Source organism: Nicotiana tabacum, chromosome 16 (genome assembly GCF_000715075.1).
Source record: "Nicotiana tabacum cultivar K326 chromosome 16, ASM71507v2, whole genome shotgun sequence".
Classification (NCBI taxonomy): Eukaryota; Viridiplantae; Streptophyta; class Magnoliopsida; order Solanales; family Solanaceae; genus Nicotiana; species Nicotiana tabacum.
The window spans coordinates 84,278,356-84,297,772 of NC_134095.1; the positions used below are offsets into that span (position 1 = coordinate 84,278,356).

Here is a 19,417-nt window from a genome sequence, read left to right on the forward strand (position 1 = left end):
TTGAATTGTAAATACATCAATCTAGATTTGCTTTCATAAGATGTTAATAACTGTCTAAATTTCATTGATTATGTCAATACCTACTTTCCAAAGCAATCTTTAACTCATCCTTAACTGCCTCCTTTGTTGTGACTTGATATTTTATCGTCATAACTCTACTAACTAAACCGAAAACTAGAACTTCAAAGCATAGGCTTGTACTCCTTAATACCAACTTAAATAAACATCTTTACAAATATTAATTTTTTTATAAAATTTTACAATTTTTATTGCCTCTATTTATTTTTTCTATTAAAGAGCGTTTGTTTGAACTTATTCATCCAATTCTTGGAGTCCTCGTGGATTAGTCATAGCTAGCCTCACAGGGTTGGTTCGTTGGCCAACCCTCCAAAAAAAAAGTATAGCCAATGGCCAATAAATATCCATTAGAAGAAAAATATAGTACGGTTTTTGTTTAATTGTTTATTATTAGCATACGGGGTTTTGACTTTTAATATAAAATCAATATCTTACCCTCCCTTCGGTCCAAAATAAGTGATTTTTTTGCCTTTTTTTGTGGTCCAAAATAAATAATTTTTTCAGATTTCAAGAATGAATTAATTATATTTTTCCTTCATTGCCCTTGGAGTTAATGGTGTTGAAATATGTGTTAGTAGTATTTATTTGAAGAGATAATAAAAGTTAATATGATCAATTTCATTACTAATTAATGTTAAAATATTAATTTTTTAATATGTGTAAAAATAACTAAAAAATCACTTATTTATTTTGGATGGGAGAGAGTAAGTACTAAACTATTACATAGATCAAGAGGTTCAACTTCAACCAGAGATATATTTACCCTCATAGGATTTAGCCTTTGAGGCGATAATAAAAATAGAATAATAAATATCTAAAGTTTTTTTTTTTTTTGGGGTGGGGGGGGGGGGGTTGATCAAGTAAAATTTAAAAGATAAGTCCTTGAAGTCCACGAAATATGTGACGTAGAAAATGAAGAGCGAACCAGTGGGAGATAGAAACAAAGGAAGAAGAAAGAAACAGTATCGAAGAGAACAAAGAATAAGAATGCGGACAAGAATCGCATTATCTTAGTGCCAACCACTAATCCCATGCATCGCTCTCCTCTTTCCACGTGTCATCCTAAACTTCCTCTGACATCAGATAGCCCCATCTCTTTCTCCTTTTTACTTCACCTTCAGTTAGTACTATATATCAGCATTGAGCAGCGTGCCTAATTTCTTATAACATAGTGACGTAATAGTCTTAGAATATTTAATATCTGGTTGCCGGAGAGTTTGCCGGAAAATCAAGAAGAGCTAGCGATGGATCACTCGGCGGATGCACATAGGACTGATTTGATGACCATAACGAGGTTTGTGTTGAATGAGCAGAGTAAGCATCCTGAATCCCGTGGTGACTTCTCTATCTTGCTCAGTCACATTGTTCTTGGCTGCAAGTTCGTCTGCACTGCTGTTAACAAGGTCCCCTTTTTTCCCCTCTTCTTTATATATAGTGTATGAATACATTTGTTTTATGTGTATTCTTTTCATTTTTGGGGGTGGCTGATTTCTCTCTCTGCGACTCTGTATGTGGGGTTTTAATTTGGCATGGACGTCGAGAAAGGTGGCGTCTTTGTTTTAGGATCTTTTCTTATCTTTCCTCGTGTATATAGACATTTGTTTCATGTGTGTGTGGTTGAAAAGGGTGGCGCTTTTGCATGTGTCTCAATCCATTTTCGGAATTCTTATCATGATATATTTGAGTAATTTTATAGAATGTTGTGTATGAATCGTTAGTTTGCTGTGAAGTAGGATAGCTATATATACTTGGTCTATACGTGTTGTAATTACTCTTTAGAAATGAATATTTTGATCTTCTTTCATAGGACCAAATTTTTGTACATCATACCAGTACAGCTGAATTATAATCCATCAGGTTGACTCCAATGGGAGCATCAATACAAATAAGAGGAAGTCTAAGCTTTTCTGTTTGAACTGTGGAATTGCTGGTACCACCATTTGGAAACATGCATCAAGTTCACTCCGAAAAGCCTAAGCTTTGCTCTGGTTAATTTATTTGTCTTTTAGCACCCAATTGAGTTGAGGAAACAGATTAGTTGCAAGAAATGATAATTGACTGTAGGTACTGATGGATAGACCTCAGTAGCTGCTAGTCTTCTACTAACAAATTTTTCATTATTACAAAGATCAGAGGCGGATCCAGGATTTGAGCGCAACGGGACACCATAACTTTATATATGCAAATTACTAGTGAAAAAAGGCAACTCTTTGAAAACGTAAATGATTACGATAACATATCAACAAAATACAAATTTAATATTATCGAATATCATTAATTTGGTACTAATATAATAAAAGTACATGGGCTCATACTTGACTCTATGCATTTTCATATGCAAAGGGTTTTTAAATTTTAATATGTAAATATTTATATAGAATGTCCTGGTGTGATTGTAGCTAATAAAATATGAGTTAAATGTTTAGGTATCACTAATTAGAATTGAGAAAATATATATCTTGCTAACGTATAAAAAATCACAACCCAGATAAATCTTTCAAAAAGAGAAAGTTCTAAGCAAAGAGTGTGTGAGGAATTTGGAAAAAATAAAATAAATTGACTATTATGTACTAATAATAAACTAATTTTTAAAAGATAAAAGAAAAAACTAGTAAGGGAGTAGTAGAAAGTTTTAAAAAAAGGGGGGGGGGGGGGTTGGGTGGGGGGGGTGAGGGAAGGACTGGAAAAGGAATAAACTAAATTGACAATTACGTAATAAAAATAAACTAATTCAGAAAAAGATTATAGAAAAATGATAAATCAATTGACTAGTAAATAAGGAGCGGTAAGTATCCATGATTTTTTTTATAAGAAAACGTTACCAAAAAAACAATTTAGAAAACAAACAGTCAAGTTGTAAAGTGGGTTTTGAACCCAGGTATACATGTAAGGAAAGGAACTAGCGCCATCCAGAAACCAGCCTCGCCATTCAACTTTAATGTTCAAGGGGGCCAAGGAAAATATATAAGGGGTCCTCCGTATACACACAGTCATATATATACATGGTTTTTGCCGAGGCTAACGGGTCTTGTGACCCCTCGACACTCTATGTAGGTCCGGCCCTGACAAAGATATACTTAGAAGGCAGAGGAAACTTCAGTAGAATAAATCTGTTTTTGTGTACTATCCATGTACCCCCCCCCCCCCAAATTCCTGTATTGATATATTTTGCACGTGGATACATCTTTTCAGGCAGGTCTGGCAAAACTCCTAGGGCTTGCTGGCGAAACTAATGTGCAGGCAAGTTCATGCAGATGCTGCCCTTATTGTATTAAAGCATTGATCAACTATTCGCTTCTTATCAGAATCCTTTTCAACTTTAGATTACTCTGGTTTTGATTTCCAACTGTAGGGAGAAGATCAAAAGAAACTGGATGTACTCTCAAATGAAGTATTTATCAAGGCTCTGGTTAGCAGTGGCAGAACAGTAAGAATCGAGACACTCATTTTATTAATGCACTCTAGAAAAATATGTAGTGATGTTAATCTAAAAGATGTGAAATTATGTAGTGCATTCTTGTCTCCGAAGAAGACGAAGAGGCTACATTTGTGGAGCGAGCTAAGCGTGGAAAGTGAGTGCTATTGTTCTCTGTAGTTTGAGATTTGTTATTATGTTTTGGGATCTAACCCGTCAATGCTATTTTAAAAACAGATACTGTGTAGTCTTTGATCCTCTTGATGGATCCTCGAACATCGATTGTGGTGTTTCTATTGGAACGGTATGATTCTGGTTTGAGCAATATCTGAATTGTTCTTACTGGCTTTCCACCAGTACATCCTTTTTCGCATCATCGCAATAAATAATACGTCTCATTTATCTAGATCTTCGGGATTTACATGATCAAAGATGGTCATGAACCAACACTAGATGATGTCTTACAACCTGGAAAGAACATGTTAGCTGCTGGATACTGCATGTATGGAAGTTCTTGTACGGTATGGTGCTCACATTTACTTTAATATAATTTGAAATCTTACATAGACCGACAAACAAATTTAATACTCTTATGTTGTGATCGTAATTTCTTTTAAGACAATGATGAGTTGGAAATACAAGTAATAAGATTTTCCGAGTTCGGTTATTTGCAGCTAGTTTTGAGCACTGGATCTGGAGTTAATGGTTTTACCCTTGATCCCTCTCTTGGCGAGTTCATTCTAACTCATCCTGACATCAAGGTACCATTGTTACTTTGCCCCTTAGATCTATGTTGAACATAAAACTTGTCGTTGACTCTTAATCTTGATCATGTCTTCATTACCCAAGAGAAAGGACATAATTTGTATGGACAAAAGTCCTAATCAATTTATAGACAAGTTTACAAAATCCTATCAAGATACCTTAAGTCTTTATTAAGTTTAGGTGTGTTTTAAATAGTCTATCGTCTTCTCTCCGGTTGCTGAATATTTGAATGGTTTTTGAACCACACATAATGAGCTCTCAGTGCAGTCTGTTAGTAATACGAACGGTCTAATATTAGATTGGTTTAGCATTTTTGACGGCCTATGTCCTTTTTGACCTTGAGTTTATCTCAAATTTAAGTTAAAATATCTAGTTCTTCGGCCTCTTTGTTTTTCATCAAAGATTCTCAAGCTTGTTCAGATTTTGTAAATTTTACCTCTTCAAATTCCAACTATGCTTTTCCTATTTAATTTTTTCTGTAATTTCTTTGGAATATTTCCGGTTAACATGGTTTTAATTTTGCTTTTACTTGCAGATTCCTAAGAAAGGGAAGATCTATTCAGTAAACGAAGGGAATGCCAAGAACTGGGATGGTCCAACATCCAAGTACGTTTAATAGACTGCAATGGCTGCTAAGCTTGTTTCTCTTGTTCTGTTGTTCACGATGCCCAACTTTTCTTTTAATCCCAGATATGTGCAGAATTGCAAGTACCCCACTGATGGTTCTTCACCAAAATCATTGAGATATATTGGAAGGTAATTGAAATTTCTCTATATGCTCAGGTTGCTGAGGTTATCTTGTTGCAATGTCTTGTATGAACCCATTCACCTACCTACAATCTAAAATCCATATAATCATGAATTCATTTTCTGTTTCTTGACATGCTAGGCAGTGATAACTATAAATATTGGAATCAATACTTGATAATTCTAGAATTCTTACAAGTCAACTGTGGTTGAAATATTCAAATGTTAAAGGTTCGCATTACATCTGCAGACAGGGTTAAATGGAGTATTTTTGTTGGATTTCTTATTAAATGGATCCTTCTATTTTGACCGTTATTTGCAAAGTCTCTAGTGGATTCTGTAATGTGATATTGGGTTTGATGTTGGTTCCAATTTCAATTTGCTTTTAATGCTAAGAGTTATGCTTGGTAGCCATGATGAAAATGCATAAAAAGTTGTTTCCTTTGATTTACCTGTGTCTTTGGATTTGTTAATGCTGTTTAGATGAACTCTAGTTTCCTTGGACAAAAAAATGAGAATGAACATATTGTTAATCAACTTGTACACATCTGGACTCTAACTCGCAGCATGGTTGCTGATGTTCATCGTACATTACTCTATGGAGGTATCTTCTTGTACCCAGCAGATAAGAAGAGCCCCAACGGGAAGCTGAGGTAAAGATATGCATATCTTCTGAGTACCTGAAGTATTTCCTTAACAATAACTCTCTGAAAGTTTTTCAAATGAATTTTACGAAACAGGGTTCTCTATGAAGTATTTCCCATGTCATTTCTGATGGAACAAGCAGGAGGCCAATCATTTACCGGGAAGCAGCGGGTAATATTTCTGAGTCTTTGGTCACAGTATAACGTATAATAGAAACATCAAGTTTAGACCAGTTTCGCCTAATTATTCCTTGCTGAAGAAACTGAAAATGTCGTTGACCTGATTGATATGCTTGTTCCAGTTCATTATAGCTTTAGATCTTGACGTCTGTTTATACCTCAATAGTACAAAGAAAAAAAAATAATAGTACATATCTGAGATTGCATCTGGATTCATACTCTCATCTCTATGAACACAGGGAAAGCTTAATAAATGAGTAATGCTAATACTATAGAAGAGCTTTGGTTTTCGAATTAGAATGTGAAACTTATAGTAATGTTATTACACAGGCACTTGACCTAGTTCCAACGAAGATACACGAACGCGCTCCTATATTCCTTGGTAGTTATGATGACGTTGAGGAGATCAAAAAGCTTTACGCTGCTGAAGAGCAGAACTGATGGATGTACATACCCTCTGATCATCACTTTAGTGCTCTTGCTGGTGCAGATAATGATTTCTCAAATCACAGCAAGTTGCTGGTTGTTATAGTTAGAGAATTGCGGATGATGACTACGTTGTCTAGCGTTTATGTTGCACAATAGCTGCTGTGATGCGATAATACGTGCATATTAGTCTCTTGTTCTAATTTTTTCTCAAAGTAACTACTACTACTTATCAACAATGAAGGGTTGAATAGAGAAGTTCTGGCTTATATATCGGTCACTTACATTTCCTTTTAAACCCAGCGTTCTCTTGTAGTATCATCCGTTTGGATTCTACCTAATTATTTCCTTTTAAGGGGAAATTAAGTGCTCATACCCTTTTTCAAGGATCAGAATTCATTCTAGAGATTTGTTCATAATTCTCTTCTCACTATCATAAATGAATTTATAAACTGCAAGAAAGAACGAGACAACAAAAAAAATTTGAAAAAAGATGAAAGAGACTAGGGAGAGTACAATTTCTACTGTGCTCTAACACTAACATGGCCGAGCTTGAGTTTTTGTGGACGTTGTGTCATGAAAAGTACTTAATTTCATTAAGAATAAGGTTGTTACTTATTTTGAAGATTGTTAAATAATGCTTTTAGAATATACATGCAATTATGAGGAGTTTTTGGCTAAAATCATCCTTCAACTATTGCTAAAAACTAGGGTACATCCTTGTGTAATAATATTGAATAAAAAACATCTCTTAACTAATAAAAAAGGGCAAGAATCATCCTTCTACAACCAAAACTTGTGCCAAGCACATGACTTCCCCCAAAATCTCCCTATACTCCTTATTCTATCCCTCCCGAAGGTACCCTGCTCTTCCATATTAGGCTTCAAAAGCTATACGATTCTATGTTTAACTTCGTAAAATAACTAGAGCAACAAGATAAGTTATTTTCTTGAACTAGAATTGAAGCTAGGGTTATTCTCCATTACTTATCTTCCCACGCCTCACAAACAAGGTAAAAGCAACAATAGCCATTAAAAAAGTTTTGGCTTTTTTCGCCCGGAGTAGTATTTTGCTATTTCTCAAACTAAATATCTTTCGCATTCTTAAAAGCACCAGATCTTGTGGGTTGAAGCATAAGAAACAATAGATAAATGCTGGCTCGAAGTTTAAGCGGTCAATCATCCACACTCAACAATGGTATTATTGATATTATAGATTCTTTAAGCATTCGATAATATCATATACAATAGCTTTCACATTAACTTATACTGATATTACTGAATTTACAAAATTCTAGAAAGTCTTTTGTTTAATATAGAAGTTGAATATTTTAATATTTATTACATTGAAAAAAAATAAGTTTTAGAAGCCTAAGCTTCGGTGAAGGATGAAGACGAGATAATCAGGAAGGATAAAATAGTGAGATTTTGTGGGGGGCTGGGGGTTGAAGTCACGTGCTTGACACATGTTTTGGTTGCAGCTGTTAGTTTCTTAATGGAAATTAACGGAAGGATGATTCTTGCCTTTTTCTGGATAGCTAAGGGATGCTTTTTGTTCACTATTATTACAGAAGGATGTACTCTAGTTTTGAGTCATAGTTGAGGGATGATTTTAGCCAAAAACTCCAATTATGAGTTTTGTATGTTTAGATATTACTAGTCTTAGGGTACGTGTTTTGCGCGTGAACTATACACAACTTTAAAAAATTCATAAATATTATTAAAAAATATATTTGAGTTATAAAATATATATATATATATATATATATATATATTAAAGCAAGAAAGTTTGCATTGTGGTTAAGCCAAGTGGCAAGCTACAATAAAGCCACTTGGCAATCTTAAAGAGTTTGTAGGAGATTGTCATGAAATAAGGAAATATCACATAAGAACCATATATGGAATTCCATTTATTGAAATTAAATTGAAATAAGATTTTTTAAAAATATAAATAAAGTTCAATCATTGTACTAATATTTTCTAACTGAAATTTTTATCTGGAAAGTAAAGAATTTTGATATCAATAGTATTTGGATTCCTTTTCTAATATCGAGTGAGAAGAATATATCCTACCGTAATCTAATGTGCAATTTTATTTTATTTTAAAAATTCAATACTTTTTAATGAGTTGAAGAATATATTTTAAGGTTTTAACCTAAAATTCAGAATGTCGATATATTCAATAATTTATTTATTTCATAATGGATAATCCAAAATATCTATTTTAGACTAAGTTTTCTGAATTTTAAACAAGTATACAATAAAAATAATTTTTGTAAAGGCTACAAGCTTCAACAAAAATAATAATTACTAGAAGTTTAATAATAAAAATACCGTAATATTTTGGTGAAGTACTATATAGTTTGATCGTATGCACTTTTATTTTTGTCTATTATTGAATAAAACACTAACTGAAAAAATTAAATAAAATATCATACTTACTAGGGAAAATAATTTAGAAAGAGGGGGGTAAGATAGTGTGAGAGAATTTATACTTTGAATTAATTTAAATGATAAAATAAAATAAATAAATAATTAATACTCAAAAATATTATTGATAAATTCAAATATTATATAGCGAAAGATTAAAAAATAAAAATAAAACTATTTTAAGAGAAAGAAAAACCATATTGATTATAGTATATTATAATAGAAGTAGCAGGTAGGGATATAAAGTAGATGACAAGCAAATAAAAAGTTAAGTAATAATGTAACCATATTAAGTAACGGGTAACACAGTAATAATAGACAAAGAAACAAAAAATAGAGAATTTTTTTTTGTAAATAAATAATATAATTATAGATATATAGAAGGATTAGACATTTAAATTTGATATAAGAAAATGTTTTGAATTATTACGAGAAAAAACATATTATATGGATAATATCACGCAATTGAAAGTATAATTTATAAACCTAAAATTTAAAATATTTACAATGAAATAACGCCAAACAGCAAATTAACAATATAAAGATGTAATTAAAATTGTCATGTAGTTAAGTTATAAAAAAATTAAAGTCAAAACTCTATACGAAAATAAAAGGAAAAAAAATTAATTGCTTATTGCACATAAAACTAAATAATAATTACTAAAAGTGTAGATTTATAGAAAATAATAAAAGAACTTCTTCGTTTAAACTTTGGCATATTTTCAAAAGAATTAGAAAAATAACACGATAATGTTTATATTATAGATACAACACGAAATGTAAAAAATAATTAAAATATTATATAATAGAAAATAATGTATATAGAGGAGAATAGAAGTAATGTGAAGGGGTCTACACTTTAAATTTATTTAATAATATAATTAAATAGGAAAAATAATATTATTGATAAATTTAAACAAAATAATTGGAGCTACGAAATAAAAGAACAAAGTTAAACTAAATTTTAGGGTAATACAAAACTATATTCATTGTATTATACTAAAAGTAGAGCAATGAGTAATGACATTAAGTAACGCGATAAGCTAATAAAAAGTCACATGGCAATATAGCAAGTGTGCATTATGGTTAAGCTAAGCGGCAAATTAAGATAAAGCCACTTGGCAAATTATGACAATATTTGTTGTAGTATTTAATTTAAATCGAAAGACAAGATATTTATTTATATTTAAATAGAAAGTTATTAAATAAGATTTTTTTGAATCTGAATGGAAAGAAAGTTAAATTTGAATTGATTGATTAATTAATTAGGAAAGCTAATCAACACATAAATGTTCCAATTCAACGGGAGGCTCAACGACTGAGGCGAATTGTTCCAAATAATGAGAAAGAATTTTTTGAAATTTGAGTTTACAACAAAAATAATAGAAAAAATAAAATGTATTTGTTACTAGAAATAAGACTAAAAAATCTAGGTTCGAATCCATAATCATAATTACCGAGTTATTGGATCAAAACTTAACTTTCGTAACTACCTTAGAGATAATGTTTAACTATGAATCGACTCAGACATTGGCTAAACAAATGTCAATTGTGTTGCCTTACGGTAAAATTACTTATCCAATATTTTATAATTTATTTTATGTCTCAATTGTTTGGAAGAGACGCATACATTTTTTTTGTTTTTTTTCTATTAGTGCTAGCAATTGCTATGCTAAAATATATAAGAAGGGAGGATAGATTCTTCTTTAATGGCTCAGGTATGGATAATGACTTTTTAGCGCGTTGTTGATATTTATGTTCTCTCAAATTATATTGATATTTATGTTCTCTCAAATTGTATAAGCCAATCGATCGAACAACATATATATATATATATTATATGTGTGTGTGTGTGTCAATTAGAATGAAATAGATTTGGATAGGGTAAACACATAGATGAATATAATTGCACTATTTGGGATTGTTATTTACACAAAATAAAATGAATCATAAAATCATAAGGTAAGATTCATTTAATTAAAAATTGCATGTAAGAACTCATCTTCTTTTAGTACATGTGCATCGTAGAAGAAAAATATTTAAAGTAGGTTAACATTTATTTAATTATAATATATTAATCTTAACTATATCCCAAATGTATCATTTAAATTATTAAAAATAATGTGACTTTAATTGTGTGGTTAAAATTGAGGTAACTAGCAATATTGAGCAAATTATCATCCAACTGTTTTATAAGTTGGTAACTCCCAAAAGTTAGAATATTTTGGTTGTTAATAAATTATCATGTATGTATATATATTAATTTATCACTGTATAATTTTAGGTTGGTAGAAGTTGATGTTGATGTAAGAATTTATTGTGTTGAGATAATAATATAATATATTTTTATAATTTAAATTAAGATATTACTAAATGTATTTTTATTTGTTATTACTCTATATAGAATGACTTCACTCAGTTTCAATATAGATGAGATAATTTGACTTAGCACGAAATTTAAGAACGAAAAAGATTTTTTTTGAAATTTATGATCATTTAAGTTTTGTGGGGCCGTGATATTTGCATGGGTGTAAGAACTTCTCATTATATGTAAAATAGGTAAAATAAAAAAAATTAAAGTTAAATTATTTCCAAATACAGAACTGTGTCATTCTTTTGGAACAAACTAATAAGAAAAATATTTTATGTAAATTGAAAGGGAAGGAATATTTATTTTTGAATCATATTGTATTTTTATTTGTTTGTATCACCAGCTATATATGAGGTTATAATATTTAAGTTTATGTCAATAGTTATTCATATAATTTGTTCTTTTTCATTTATAGAATTTAGCAAGATCATAATATTATCCGCACATCGTGTGGGTACTAATACTAGTAAAAATTAAAGTAAAAGTTTAACTTCTTGAGAATAATGAATGTTGATCTTATTGAGCTAGCTCAATAGAAAAAGAAACGTTACCACATACAAGTCTTCTCATGCCTCTTTGTATTTCAATTACTTCAATATTTTTATACATAAATATCATAAAAGGTGTGTTTGATTGAATGATAAAACGGTAAAGGGTCAAAAATACTTTTCTACTATTTGAATATATTCATTTATACCCTTTGTTATATTACATAAAATTGGTTTAAAAGTACCCCTCTGCCGTTAGGATCCTTTACCATGGCAAAATTGTCTCACGTGCCCTAACATATCATTAAGGTGGATGCCACATAGCATGCCACCTCACCAAACTTATCCCACTTTACCCCCTCCCGGACTCCCCTACATTCCTTAAAAACAGAGTTCAATGAATCGAACTAGCAATTCAAATGTTTGAAAGTGCATTAGTAGTTTAAAATTTTGTTTACAAGTCACTCAACCCAATGTAACTGCTAACCCCTTGCAGAAGAATATGTGTAGAGAAGCTGAAATTATGGTTGCATATTTAAAAATTGATACAACAATGAGGAACATAACAATTTTGATCTAGTGACAAGAGTATAGCGCGTGATGTGCATAGAAGGGCGGGCCTATTATTCACCCAATTCTAAACTGTATACCATTACCCCTATAGATTATCAAAAATTTAATATAGAATAAATCAACAAACTGAGTTTCTCTCTGAAAAATATAATCAAATAAGTAATGGAAGAAAAGAATCTTCCATGCTAAGATGAAGAATGAGTCATCGACCGTGATTTTGCTTCTTTGTAACCCCTTCACTGCTGAGGCATTAACAGAATGGTCCTCTAAATGCCAAAATTGCAAATTTGCACAAACTCCATGTCGATGTATTTGGTCCAGAGCTCCTTGTATTGGGCCATAGCTATGTCCAACCAAGGCTTTATATGAATCAACAGCATTATGGATCTCATCCATACTTTTACTCAGATTGTAGCCAAGACCAAACACATACCATGATTTATCAAATGATTTTGTTGTTGAATAGAAGGTGGTCAACCCAACTGAAAGATTTCCTAGTTTTCACAAAGTTATCCTCATTCTGATTAACATAAATAAGTTGGCAGTGAGGAAAGTGTGTAAAGGATAGTATTACTCAACCATAGTTAGTCACTTAAAGTTAGTTGTACAGCTATCAATTAGTTGTATCAGTTAATGAATCAACTACTTATACGTGTAACAGTGTAGTTAGCAGCTCAATGAAACAGTGAAAATTTCTCAATCGCTCTTTTCTTCTTCTCTTCTTCTTTTTGTTTCAGTTTCTGCAATTCACAGATTCAACATGGTATCAGAGCCATCAATCGAGTGATTCTAGAGATATCTTCGTGCAATCGAAGAGAAAATCGAGAGAATCGACTCTGTTTCCTGTAAATTTTTTGTGAACCCTAATTGATTTTATTTGTGCAAATTCCATGGCAATTGATGATCAATCGAGCAACACGAATGTCGGAACCGGTGTGACCAGCGGTGGAGCGGTAATTCTCAATCATAATCATCCATTATATCTCCATTTGTCTGATGGACCAGGACCAATGATGGTGGGTCTATTGTTAACTGGAGTGGACAACTACACAATTTGGAATTGAGCAATGAAAGTAGCATTGCTAGGGAAGAACAAATTATGCTTAGTTGATGGATCCACTTTCAAAGCAGATTTTGGACCAACATTAGCACATCAATGAGACTGCTGTAATGCGATTGTTACCTCGTGGTTGATGAGCAACGTAAGTCAACATTTTTTAACCTCTTTTCTGAAAATGCACAAACAATTTGGACACGGCTTAAGGAATGTTTTGACAAGGTGAACGCATCTAGACTTTACTATTTTCACAAAGAATGTTTTACTTCTACTCAAGGATTTTCATTAGTATCGGTTTATTTTACTAGATTGACTGATCTATGGCTAAATACGACTCAATTTTGCCGCCACCACCTGCTAAAGACTATGTTGAACAGTTACATTTCCAACGCCTATTACAATTTCTAATGGGGCTAAATGATAGTTTTGAACAAGCTAGAAGCCAAATAGTCTCAACCATTAACCAAACGTACACAATGGTAGTTCAAGATGAAAGTTGTAGGATGATGATATGGAACAGTTTTGGAATGCCTAGTCACAATGAACCTACTGCTATGTTCACAACTCAAGCTAGACCCAAACAGAAGAGGAATTATGAGTTGGAGTGTGATTTCTGTAAGATGAAGGGGCACACTAGAGATGGTTGCTATATACTCATAAAGTGTGACTACTGTAACAAAACAGGAAATTTGAAGGAGAATTATTATAAGATAGTTGGTTATCCTACAAACTTTAAGTCTAGGAGGAAAGTGAATATAGTAGAACTACCGGGCAGCAACACACAGAATATTGAGCATAGAGCTACAGGGCAGCCACAAATTTTCACTCAGGAGCAGTATGCTCAAATTTTGCAAATGTTGAACAACTCTTCCCTTGGGGAAATGACTACACAAAATATAGCAGCAATGGCAGGTACTCTTTCTATTGCAATATTAACATTCCTTAATGGATTGCGGACACTGGTGTTACAAATCATATGATAGGGAATAAAAACTTATTGGATAATGAGATGTCAGTAGATAATGGAGGTCAATTACAAATGCCTACAAGAGACTCGACTAAGGTCACACATGTTGGGGATTGTCAGTTAAAAGGAGGTGACACTATCAAGAATGTTCTTTGTGTACCTTCATTTAAGTTCAATCTTTTGTCTGTGTCAAAAGTGACAAAAGACCTGAACTACTTTACATCTTTCTTTCCTACATTCTTTGTCTTTTAGGATCTCTTATCTGGGAAGGTGAGGGAGATTGGTAGAGAAGAGTATGGTCTATACACAATGCTTTTTGCAACTAAACAAGAGAAATGAAGGACTTATCAAGCATTCACAGTTTGCCTTGCTAAAGGGCAAATCTCACACTTATGTAAAACTTCACATCTACTGAAAGGCAGTGGGAACATTTGGCATAAAAGGCTGGGGCATGTGCCTATGCAAGTCATTAGAAGAATGTCTACTTTCAGTAAATGTGAAGTTTTACATAAGTGTGATATTTGTCCTTTAGTAAGGCAAACTAGAGTGCCTTTTCCAGTTAGCCATAGTAGAAGTGTAAGTAATTTTCAATTGATCCACATGGATGTATGGGGAGACTATAAGACAGCTACTCGTAATGGAATGAAGTTTTTTCTTACCTTAATCGATGACTATACAAGATGGACTTGGGTATTTCTTATGAGGCTTAAATATTATGTGATTTTTTTGCTCAAGAATTTCATTACTATGATTCAAACTCAATTTGGCTTAGTAATAAAAATGTTTCGATCTGACAGTAGTAGTGAATTCTTTAACACAACTTGTAGAGTCTTGTTTCAACAGTATGGAATTTTGCATCAAAGCTCTTATCCCTACACCCCACAATAAAATGGGTGGTTGAAAGAAGATATCGACACGTCTTGGAGACAGCCTGAGCAATCAAATTTCAAGGCTATCTACCTACGAAATTTTTGGGGGAGTGTATTGAGTCGGTTGTCTACATAATCAATAGGATCCCTTCTACTATTCTTGGTAACAAATCACCATTTGAATTACTTTATAAGAGGAAGCCCTCTCTTTCTCACATGAGAGTCATTGATTGCCTTTGCTTTGCTTCAACTCTGCCTAAGTGTGATAAGTTTCAACCCCGAGCAGTGAAGTATGTTCTACTTGGGTTTGATGTAAATCAAAAAGGGATATAAACTGCTGAACATTGAGCACAATACTTAGTTTGTCAGCAGGGATGTGATTTTATGAAGATGCCTTTCCTTTCCATAATCCTGAGATTGCTACTGAAAGCCTGTCCTTCAATACTGCCAGTCCAACCAGGGCAGGAGATACTTTCTTACCTAGTTTTGTTCCTTCAGATGTACCTGCACCTATGGTGACCACTCCTTTTGTGCATTGTCATGTTACTTCTCCTAAGTCTATTTTTTTATAGACTCCATCAATTCTTTATCAGACACTACATATATGTCAACTACAAAAGAAGTTTTACCTGTTAATGAATCTACTGTGCCCATTGCACCATAGGACATTGTTAGGAACTCCACTCGATTATCTAAGCCACTTATATGGCTTAGTGATTATGTGAGATCAGACAAGCAAGGACAGTCCAACAATTGTATATATCCTTTGTTTGATGTTATTGAATATGATCATATCTCCACTAAGTACCGCAATTATCTTTCTCAATTTTCCAATGGGGTTGAACCAACCACTTTTCATGAAGCAGCAAAAGACAAACATTGGGTTGAGGCTATGCAGGCTGAAATCAAGGCTTTGGAAGACAACAATACCCGGGAGTTGGATCCACAGCCACTAGGTAAGAAACCTATAGGATGCAAATGGGTCTATAAGATCAAGTATAAGGCTTCTGGAGAAGTGGAAAGGTTCAAGACAAGACTTATAACTAAGGGTTTCAATCAGAAGGAAGGACTGGATTACAAGGAGACATTCTCTCCTTTAGTTAAAATGGTGACTGTTCGAAGTGTCCTTTCCTTAGCTGCTTCTAGGCATTAGATAATTCATCAAATGGATGTGTACAAAGCTTTCTTACAAGGTGATCTCACTGAGGAGGTCTATACGAGTCTGCCACAGGGTTTCAATAAGCATGGAGATACATCATTGCTTTGCAGATTACATAAATCACTTTATGGTCTTAAACAAGCTTCCTGTCAATGGAATCTTAAATTGACCTCTGCTCTCATTGCCTCAGGCTTTCACCAAATCCATCTGGACTATTCTTTATTCACCAAATGATTGCATGGTCACATAGTGTAGTATATATCGATGACTTGCTCGTCACTGGTGATGACATGTCCTTGATCCAGGCTACTAAGGATGATTTGCAACAGAATTCAAAATCAAAGACTTGGGGAGCTCAAGTATTTCTTGGGTATTGAGTTTGCTCGGAGTGCTGAAGGGATTTTGATGCATCAGAGGAAGTACTCACTTGAGCTTATTGCAGAATTAGGTTTGTCTGGTGCTAAACCTATAGCTTCTCCTATGGAACCTAATCTGAAGTTGACAAGCTGTGAATTTGATGGTCATATAGTCTCATTGATGATCCACCTCTTGATGATCCTGGACCTTATCAAAGGCTTCTGGGCAGGCTTCTTTATCTTGCTGTCACTAGGCCTGACATTTCGTTTGTTGCTCAATGCCTTAGCCAGTTTATGCACAAACCTAAAGTGTCCCGCATTGACGCTACTTTACGTGTAGCCCAGTACATTAAACACTGTCCTAGGTTGGGTATTTTGCTTAAGTCTCATTGTTCTGAGTCTTTGTCAACCCTCAGTGATGGGGATTGGGTTGCATGCCCCAATTCTAGGAAGTCTGTCACAGGCTATATTGTTAAATTTGGTGATTCCATCATCTCTTGGAAATCCAAAAAGCAATCTACTATTTCTCGAAGCTCTGCTGAGGCTGAGTATCATAGCCTAACCTCTACTGTTGCTGAAGTGGTGTGGCTCCTTGGCTTAGTCAAAGAGATGGGTGTTCCTCGCTACTACTCTGTACATGTTTATTACGATAGCAAATCTGCTCTTCAGATTGCTGCAAACCATGTGTTCCATGAGCGCACCAACACATATAGACATTGATTGTCACTTTATCCGCGAAAAGATCCAACAAGGTCTCATCTCTACTTTATATTTGGCTTCAAATGATCAACAAGCAGATTTACTTACCAAAGGACTTGGCCGGGCTCAGCATGACTACCTTGTGTCCGAGCTAGAAATGAAGAACATCTTCATACCTCCTAGCTTGAGGAGGGTGTAAAGGATAGTATTGCTCAACCATAGTTAGTTAAGTTAATTATAGTTAGCCACTTAGAGTTAGTTGTACAACTGTCAATTAGTTGTATCAGTTAGTGGAGCAACTACTTATACGTGTAACAGTGTAGTTAGCAGCTCAATAAAACAATGAAAATTTCCTAATTGCTCTTTTCTTCTTCTCTTCTTCTTATTTCAGTTTCTGCAATTCACAAATTCAACAAGGTGGCGGTTGAAGAAGTAAGGGAGGGGGGGGGAGGGGGTAAGTTGGTATAGGTTCGGTGAGTGGAGGCCAGTGATATGTCTAGCCACGTGGGATAATTGTGCCATGATCGAGGGTCTTAATGGCGGAGGGGCATTTTTAAATAAATTTTATAACGTGGAGGGCTATGATTGACCAATAATATAACATAGGGTATAAATGAATATTTTTGAATAGTAGAGAAATATTTTTGACCCTTTTCCCCGATATAAAAAGGTTGCCATAACACAAGATTGAAACTAACAAACAAAAAAAATTATTATTGTTTTAATTTTAATTACATGTCCATAATCTTAATTTATGTGTGATGAGTACATTATCATCCTATTTCAATTTACTCGTCCAATAAATTTTCGAAATGACTAACCGTCAAAATAAAATCAATAAAATATTTGGTAAATGATTCTTGCCTTGGAATATTGTCAAGGTTTGGATGGTTTTAAAAGCTAACTTCTTGAGTAATTTTCTTTTGGAATTTCAATGTTATTCATAAAAAATATAGATTGAAATAATTTGTAGGGAAAATCAAGACTAAAATATATATATTTGACAATTACTTGATCATGCAGAGCAATCTCATGAATTTGGTACTAATAATAACCACACTTTTTTTTGGGTAAAAAGTTATTACAACACTTATAAGATATCACTAAAAGCATTCCATGTTGACTTGGACTCTAAAGTGATACATATTTTCTTTACGTGAATATAATTTTTAGTTAATTTTAAAGTCTTAAGTCTAAGTATTAGGATTTTCTATATAGTTTAAATAAGGAAGGATCTTTAAATTAAAAATTTAGTTGATTTCAAATTAGAAAAATAATTTAATAATGATTTTGTCCAATGAAAATTTATTTGTAAAGGTAAAGGCGAACGATGGGGTTCATGATCTTAATATAGTATATATAGATAGATATAGATAATAACCGACAGACGATACACGTACACAAAGGCTTGTAAAATAATAAAGTTTACATACTTTTAATAAAATACGATTTATTTACTCTATTAAATTTGACAAAATTGCGAGATTATACTAAGTTTTTGTTGTTGTTATTGTTGTATTAAATTTGACAAAATATGATACTTCATTATACATAATAAAAATAAAAAATTCTAAATCATAAAACAAGAAGAGAGATAACTTAAATATAAATAGGGAAAAGGGTCAAATATACTCTTTTTACTTTCGAATATTGTCTATATTTAACATCCGTTATACTATCCGGCTAAATTTATTCATACTGTTATATTATTCGGCCAATTTTATCCCTTCCATAAGCAAACTTTTAAAAATTACTCCTTAGTCCGTCATGTGACCCAGAATCTCTCAGATCATTTTATTTAAGTCACTTATTCTTCTTCTTGATCTACTATTTTTGAAATAATTTGCTTTTACATGCTTTTTTAATTGAAAAAATAAGAGCAAAAATATTAAAATAATACAAAGGTTAGTAAACAAAGTATAGTAAATTGAAGAATCTAAATTAGGTAGCTTGTCTAAATTCCAAAAGTATTTACAACATCTCAACTTTAATGAATTCGTTGTGCACCAGAGGTATATAGACTTTGCAAGTATTAGTGATAGAAGATGAAGTTTCTTAGAGACCTTACGTTGTCGAATTCAATTTTGCTTTAATCAAATGTCTACGCATTGTGCACTCTTAAGTTAATCGATACTAACCAGATAATAACAAAATGTATTCGAATACACATGTACATACATGATGATCAGCTGC

The 19,417-nt window shown here is 32.8% G+C and overlaps 1 protein-coding gene across 2 annotated transcripts; it reads left to right on the top strand.

Annotated features, from left to right (window-relative positions):
* The first annotated feature begins 1,191 nt into the window (after positions 1–1,191).
* Positions 1,192–6,641, top strand: LOC107788283 (fructose-1,6-bisphosphatase, cytosolic). Of its 2 annotated transcripts, none has more exons than XM_075233012.1 (12): positions 1,192–1,481; positions 3,271–3,318; positions 3,431–3,505; positions 3,589–3,650; positions 3,731–3,797; positions 3,901–4,014; positions 4,168–4,254; positions 4,794–4,864; positions 4,949–5,014; positions 5,572–5,658; positions 5,746–5,821; positions 6,160–6,641. In XM_075233012.1, the coding sequence occupies exons 1-12, from the start codon at positions 1,323–1,325 to the stop codon at positions 6,268–6,270; spliced, it is 1,023 nt and encodes a 340-aa protein (XP_075089113.1). In that variant the 5' UTR covers positions 1,192–1,322; the 3' UTR covers positions 6,271–6,641. The 2 variants fall into 2 exon arrangements, with proteins under 2 accessions (XP_075089113.1, XP_075089112.1); XM_075233011.1 differs by having other exon boundaries at positions 1,197–1,481; positions 3,271–3,322; positions 3,435–3,505.
* The last annotated feature ends 12,776 nt before the right edge of the window (positions 6,642–19,417 follow it).

What these genes read in the sequence shown, in the direction of transcription:
- LOC107788283 (XM_075233012.1), top strand. Translation starts at nt 1,323, where the DNA reads ATGGATCACTCGGCGGATGCACATAGGACTGATTTGATGACCATAACG. An exon ending in TGTATGGAAGTTCTTGTACG is followed by an intron (nt 4,015 to 4,167) that starts GTATGGTGCTCA and finishes GGTTATTTGCAG; the next exon opens with CTAGTTTTGAGCACTGGATC. An exon ending in TGGGATGGTCCAACATCCAA is followed by an intron (nt 4,865 to 4,948) that starts GTACGTTTAATA and finishes TTTTAATCCCAG; the next exon opens with ATATGTGCAGAATTGCAAGT.